Source organism: Balaenoptera musculus, chromosome 10, assembly GCF_009873245.2.
Source record: "Balaenoptera musculus isolate JJ_BM4_2016_0621 chromosome 10, mBalMus1.pri.v3, whole genome shotgun sequence".
Classification (NCBI taxonomy): Eukaryota; Metazoa; Chordata; class Mammalia; order Artiodactyla; family Balaenopteridae; genus Balaenoptera; species Balaenoptera musculus.
In genome coordinates, this window is record NC_045794.1 from 70422646 (window position 1) to 70430239 (window position 7594).

Consider the following 7594-nt stretch of genomic DNA (forward strand, 5'->3'; position numbering starts at 1 on the left):
CCAAGGCTTGATTTGTGACCCAAGATATGATCTATCCTGGAGAATGTTCCATGACCACTTGAGAAGAAAGTGTATTCTGTTGTTTTTGTATAGAATGTCCTATCAATATCAATTAAGTCCATCTTGTTTAATGTGTCATTTAAAGCTTGTGTTTCCTTATTTATTTTCATTTTGGTTGATCTGTCCATTGGTGAAAGTGGGGTGTTAAAGTCCCCTACTGTTGTTGTGTTACTGTTGATTTCCTCTTTTATGGCTGTTAGCAGTTGCCTTATGTATTGAAGTGCTCCTATGTTGGGTGCATAAATATTTACAATTGTTATATCTTCTTCTGGGATTGATTCCTTGATCATTATGTAGTGTCCTTCTTTGTCTCTTGTAGTAGTCTTTATTTTAAAGTATATTTTGTCTGGTATGAGAATTGCTCCTCCAGCTTTCTTTTGATTTCCATTGCGTGGAATATCTTTTTCCATACCCTCACTTTCAGTCTTTATGTGTCCCTAGGTCTGAAGCTGGTCTCTTGTAGACAACAAATAGATGGGTCTTGTTTTTGTATCCATTCAGCCAGTCTATGTCTTTTGGTTGGAGCATTTAATCCATTTACAGTTAAGGTAGTTATCAATATGTATGTTCCTATTACCAGGTTTTTAATTGTTTTGGGTTTGTTATTGTAGGTCATTTCCTTCTCTTGTGTTTCCTTCCTAGAGAAGTTCCTTTAGCATTTGTTGTAAAGTTGGTTTGGTGGTGCTGAATTCTCTTAGCTTTTGCTTCTCTGTAAAGCTTTTGATTTCTCTGTCAAATCTGAATGAGATCCTTGCTGGGTAGAGTAATCTTGGTTGTACATATTTCCCTTTCATCACTTTAAATATGTCCTGCCACTCCTTTCTGGCTTGCAGAGTTTCTGCTGCAAGATCAGCTGTTAACATTATGGGGATTCCCTTGTGTGTTATTTGTTGCTTTTCCCTTGGTGCTTTAATTTTTTTCTTTTTTTTTAAAGACACCCACAGCCTGGGCAGCCCGAGCCGCAGCAGCCACTTCAGGTCTAAGCCCAGTGCCCGCTTTTTCAGCCCCCTAAATATTTTTTCTTTGTATTTTATTTTGATAGTTTTTTAAACATATGTCTTGGTGTGTTTCTCCTTGGATTTATCCTATATGGGACTCTCTGTTTTTCCTGTAGTTGTTTGTCTATTTCCTTTTCCATATTAGGGAAATTTTCAACTATAATCTCTTCAAATATTTTCTCAGTCCCTTTCTTTTTCTCTTCTTCTTCTAGGACCACTATAATTCGAATGTTGGTGCATTTAATGTTGTCCCAGAGGTCTCTGAGACTGTCTTCAATTCTTTTCATTCTTTTTTCTTTATTCTGCTCTGTGGCAGTTATTTCCACTATTTTATCTTCCAGGTCACTTATCTGTTCTTCTGCCTCAGTTATTCTGCTCTTGATTCCTTCTAGAGAATTTTTAATTTCATTTATTGTGTTGTTCATCACTGTTTGTTTGCTGTTTAGTTCTTCTAGGTCCTTGTTAAACGTTTCTTGTGTTTTCTCCATCCTATTTCCAAGATTTTGGATCATCTTTACTATCATTACTCTGAATTATTTTTCAGGTAGACTACCTATTTCCTCTTCACTTGTTTGGTCTGGTGAGTTTTTACCTTCCTCCTTCATCTGCTGTGTATTTCTCTATCTTCTCCTTTTGCTTAACTTACTGTGTTTGGGGTCTCCTTTTCACAGGCTGCAGTTTCGTAGTTCCTGTTGTTTTTGGTGTCTGCCTCCAGTGAGTAAGGTTCATTCAGTGGGTTGTGTAGGCTTCCTTGTGGAGGGGACTGGTGCCTGTGTTCTGGTGGACGAGGATGGATCTTGTCTTTCTGGTGGGAAGGACCTTGTCCGGTGGGGTTTTTTTTTGGGTGTCTGTGAACTTTTTATGATTTTAGGCAGCCTCTCTGCTAATGGGTGGGATTGTGTTCCTGTCTTGCTATTTGTTTGGCATGGGGTGTCCAGTGTCCAACACTGGCCCTGGCTGGTCGTTGAGTGGAGCTGCATCTTAGCGTTGAGACAGAGATCTCTGGGAGAGCTCTCGCCAATTGATATTATGTGGGACCAGGATGTCCCTGGTGGACCAATGTCCTGAACTTGGCTCTCCCACCTCAGAGGCTCAGGCCTGACACCTGGCCGGAACACCAAGACCCTGTCAGCCACACTGCTTATCACAACTCCACAACCAAAGGCAAAGGGTTTCTCTCAGCTCCAGGTCACAGTGCCCCAGGGAAGTGTACAGATTGGCTTGCCTCCCACAGACGTCCAGAGTGGCCCGGATGAAGCCACAGAGCATCTCATGTCTCACTCTCCGATCCTGCTTGCTCTATCGATTTTGGAACTGTTGCCCCAGTTTTAATCATGAGGGTTTAGAGCTCTGTAGCAGATGCTGTTACAGTTCAGCCTGTTATCCCATGGATCCCTTCAGCATTTTTGTCAAAATGCCTTTTTAATTGAACTAAAATAATCATGCTTAATTTCACCACTGACAAGCAGATCTTAAAATGGAAGCTTAAATATTTTGTTTAAGGTATGGAAGACATTTTTTCCCATGGGAATAATTTAGGCAAACAAATAAAACATGAATTTACATTTATAAATAGATTTTATGATATTATATCTTTAATAATTAGCTGGGAATTTATAAAAATATATTTACAAATTTTCTCTTAAACTGTGTTGAATCACAATGTACTAGCAACCCTGTTATGCAATTAGATAGTTTCACAATAGATAAAAAGTTGACACTATTTCCATTGACTATAAATTACTTTGAAGTTTATAAAATTAAATATTTCTAAATAACTCTAATCTAATTTTCTATTTCCTATTCAGAATTTGGCAAACACAGAATTCTTTAGCTAGTATTTGCTTTAAGTCTTATAAAAAGGCATTTGATATAATATAGAGCATATTAACATTATAAAAACAAAATTCATTGAAAGAAAATGTATATGTTGAGAGCTGTTGAAAAATGTAACTAAAATTTTACATTAATCTCATCTAATTTAGGTAATAAGTTGGCAAACAAAAGTTTTGCTTACTAAGTTGATAATTTTGACAGCTCTGATTATTTGAATAAGTAATGGATTTTATCACAGAACTTATTAGTAGATTAATTTAATAGTTGTAGCAATAATAAAAGCCTATATTTTATAATATCTTTGATTTCAAGACAAGAATAGATTAGATAAATATAGTACGTATATATCCAAAGAAATATAAAATAGTTCTGAATTAACAAAATAGAGGGGAGACCCTACATATTTTATTGTAGATTTTGACAACTTTGTGTTTATTTTAGCTATATTGCATTTATGAATGAAAATATTCTGATTCATTTTATCAAATGAATAACACATGACCTAATGTGAAGAGTTTACATTGCAGATAGTGATTTTTTTTTTTGGTTTCAGTGAAGTATTTTATACAAAAACTTTTCACAATCATAGATCATGCCAGTATGTGACAAAGAATATAATGAGATTGATTCATTTGTCTTGTTCCCAAAAATGATGTGAATTACCAGTAAATTGGTCACTTTGAAGGAACTGCTGATCATAAAAATGACCAGGACGAAAACCCTGCCCTATGGTTTTATTCCCATTGTATATGTAAGTACAGTCATCATTGCAGCTAAGAAATACCAGAAAAAGAAAAAGACTTAATTTTAAAAGTACAGCTGCAAGTTATTAATTCCTGATATATTGAAGCTATACAACTAAATGCCTAGGACAGTAACAGGCATATAACAGGTATTACAGAACATCTACTGAATAAAATGACTATCTGACCTTATTGAATATCCAGTGTGATGGGGAACTCATCACACTTGCAAGTAAGTTTCTATACACTTAGTTATAGCTAATGAGTCCTTATTTCTATTACTGGGGCAGAATTATTGTTAAAATAGTCTGAGACCTCAACAGATGACCAGTTAGAAATGGGGAAAGGTTGGAATTGGGAGGTACTAAACCTTGGGGAACTGACGTTGGTATAAAGAAGAATGGTATTCAAAATAGACAGGCAAAAATTCAAATCACAGTGTATCTAAAGATGTATATTGAATATGTACTGATCTGGGAAGTTGTCAGTATTTGAGAAAATTTTTTCTTCAGTTTCAATTTTTTATTGATATATAATTTAAATAACAGTAATACCACATATCTTATGTGTAATGAATTTTGATGAATATATATATACCCAAGTATTGAGTGCCTCAATCAAGATAGAGTTCCCTCATGCTGGTTTCCAGTCAGGTCTTCCTAATCCTAGCACTGAGCCTACCATGGTTTCTTTCACCACAGAAGGGTCTTCCTTGTTCTTGAACAGTATCTATGTACAATTACAGAGTATATACTCTTTTGAGTCTGTTTTATTTTCATTCAAAATTATGTTCATGTGATTTACCCATATTGTTGCATGTGTCAGCAGTTCAGTTATCTTTATTGCTCAGTTGGGTTCCACTCCATGACTATGTCACAATTTGTCCATTTCCCAGATGATGAATATTTGGGATGCTTTCAGTTTTTATTTATTACGAAAGAGGTTGTTATGAGCATTCTATACAAGTCTTTTCTAAATTTTTATTTATTTTTTACAAGTCTCTTTATAAATACAAGATTTTGTTTCTTATGGGTAAATTTCTAGAGGTAGAATTGCTAGGAAATTTTTTTTAGCTTTTCAAGAAACTAGACAACTCTTTTCTAAAGCGGTTGCACCATTTTGTACTCCCAGTATCAATCTCTGAGGGTTCTAATTGTTCCATACCCTTACAAACACTTTTTTAAAAATTGAGACATAATTGACGTATAACATTATATTGGTTTCAGGTATATAATATAATGATTTGATATTTGTATATGTTGTGAAATGAGCATCACAATAAGTCTAGTTAACATCCATCACCAAACATAGTTAACATATTTTTTTTCTTGTGATGAGAACTTTTAAGTTCTATTCTTAGCAACATTCAAATATACAATAGAGTATTTTTTAAAATTTATTTTATTTTATTTTTATTTTTGGCTGAATTGGGTCTTCGTTGCTGCATATGGGGTTTCTCTAGTTGTGGCGAGGGAGGGCTACTCTTGGTTGTGGTGCGCGGACTTCTCACGGTGGTGGCTTCTCTTGTTGTGGAGCACAGGCCCTAGGTGTACGGGCTTCAGTAGTTGTGGCACGCGGGCTCAGTAGTTGTGGGTCGCGGGCTGTAGAGCGCAGGCTCAGTAGTTGTGGTTCACAGGGCTTAGTTGCTCCGCGGAATGTGGGATCTTCCCGGACCAGGGCTCGAACCCGTGTCTCCTGCATTGGCGGGCGGATTCTTAACCACTGTGCCACCAGGGAAGCCCTGCAATAGAATATTATTAATTATAGTCAATTTGCTGTACATTACATCCCTAAAAACACTTTTAATCTTAGCCATTCTAAAGGTGGGAAATGGTATCTCATGGCAGTTTTAATTAGAATTTCCCTGAGAACTAATAAAATTGAGCACTTTTTCTTGTGCTTATTGGCTACTTGCATATTTGTCTTGTTGCTTAAAGCTCTGCTCATTTTTTAATTGGGCTGTTTGTCTTTTTAGTATTGAGTTATAGGAGTTCTTTCTATATTATTTATATGTTATATATATTCTTATATTATACCCTTCTATATTCTTTATATATACTAGATATGTCTTTTATTAGATACATATATACTATAATATTTTTCTCCCAGTTTGTGGCTTACCTTTTCATTTATGTTAACTATTTCTTTTGATAACAAAATTTTTAAGTTGATGAAATATAATTTATAAATATTTTCTTGTATGGTTTTTGCCTTCTGTGTCTTACCTGAGAAATCTTTGTCTACCCAAAGTTCATGAAAACTTTCTCATGTATTTCGTCTATAAGAGATATAGTTTTAGCTTTATATTTATGTCTATGATCCTTCTTGAATAAAATATGTATGTGAGTGAGTGCAGGGGAATCAAAGTTTTGGGGTTTGTTTTTGTTTTTTCCATATGGATATCCACTTGGTCAGGAACTTTTCTCTCCCCCATTGAATTATATTGTTACCTTTGTTAAAAACTGACTGTTGAAGCAGTGGTGTAAAGGTGACAGGGCACCTGGATTCCTCCCTTTCCTTCTTTTTCCATTCCTGGGCTGGAGGAAATACCTGAACATATGGAATCCCAATACCAGGCAGCCAGGGCCATATCCACACCCCCCTAATGTCGGGTACCCTGGAGGTTGCAATCCTGCCCATCCACCACCTGCCACCCCTACCTTTCCTCCAGGCCCCTTTCCCACTCCCCCAGGAGCACCCCAGGGGAATCCAGCCTTTCCCCCTGGTGGGCCCTGTCATCCTGTGCCACAACAAGGGTATCCAGGATGCCAACCCTCAGGTCCCTACTCCCCTCAATACCCACCACCTGCCCCTGGCATGTGTCCTGTGAATCCATTGACTCCTGGCATGGTAGGACTAGGAATGGTGATTGACAAGAAGATGCAAAAGAAAATGAAAAAAGCTCATAAAAAGAAGCAGAAACACCACAAACATGGCAAGCATTCCTCCTCCTCCTCCTCCCCTTCCTCTTCCAGCAGTGACTCTGACTGAATACAGGGCCTGGACCCTTCCCTCAAGTCTCTCCAGTTCTGCTCTCCCATCAAGCTTCAGATGCCATCTTGTACTGGGGGAAATTAGCCCTTGTGTCCCTCCCCCCGCCATCCCTGCAATCTAAGCCTCACTCTGCTGTTCAACCCTAACTGGCTAGGGAAAATGGGAAAAGAATTGCCATGGGCTAGCAAAGGCCGTCTTCCCACTGCTTGGATAGAACTTTTAGCTGGTGAATTTTTCAGAACTATATTTTGAAGATGGTGAGATTTGAGCTAAATGCTGAAGACAAGTCTAAAATCTGTAAAATGTGATTTTTTACTTTCTTTTGTAATACTCATGATTGGGGAGATGCTGTGGAAATTTAATTATGGAAAGAAAAAGACGACCTGTACCTTTCTTGTAATTGTGGCATGCTTGGGTGATTTAGTGGCAAATAAACATTTCCCAGCAGGCCTTTTATTGATTGCACTCACTGCAAGGCTGCTGGGAAGTGGAGTCCATTTGGCTGATGAGCTCTGACTGCCATTTTGGAAACTGATCTCTACCCCTTAGCTCAGTATGCTATCTCAGGTCCTGCTCTCACTCTCCAACTCTCAGTCCAAATAAAGCTGTTTCTCCTGGAAACAAAAAACAAAAACTGACTGTTAATACATCTTTATATTTCTAGACTTTCTATTCTGTTTCATTGATCACCTTGTCTATCCTTATTTTAATACCATACTGTCCTGACTGCTATAACTTTAAGTCTTGAAATCAGGAAGTGAAGGTCTAACAACTTTGTTCTTCTTCAAGATTGTTTTGTCAATTCTAGAATCTTTGTATTTCCTATAAATTCTAAGGCCAGGCTCTGATTTATATAAAAAATACTAATTGGCTTTTGAAGAGAATTACATAGAACCTATACAGACATTCTGAAGAATTGGTTTCTTAACAATTTGTCTTATAATACACGAACATGCACAAACA

At 37.0% G+C, this 7594-nt stretch overlaps 1 protein-coding gene across 1 annotated transcript; it reads left to right on the top strand.

Annotated features, from left to right (window-relative positions):
• Positions 1–3845: 3845 nt before the first annotated feature.
• On the top strand, positions 3846–6628 carry LOC118902797 (proline-rich protein 13-like). Its single transcript, XM_036867461.1, has 2 exons — positions 3846–3869; positions 6113–6628. The coding sequence occupies exons 1-2, from the start codon at positions 3846–3848 to the stop codon at positions 6626–6628; spliced, it is 540 nt and encodes a 179-aa protein (XP_036723356.1).
• The last annotated feature ends 966 nt before the right edge of the window (positions 6629–7594 follow it).

Coding starts and splice junctions, on each gene's coding strand:
- LOC118902797 (XM_036867461.1), top strand. CDS start 3,846: ATGGGGAACTCATCACACTTGCAA. Junction 3,870..6,112: donor GGAACTCATCACACTTGCAA/GTAAGTTTCTAT, acceptor TGACTGTTGAAG/CAGTGGTGTAAAGGTGACAG.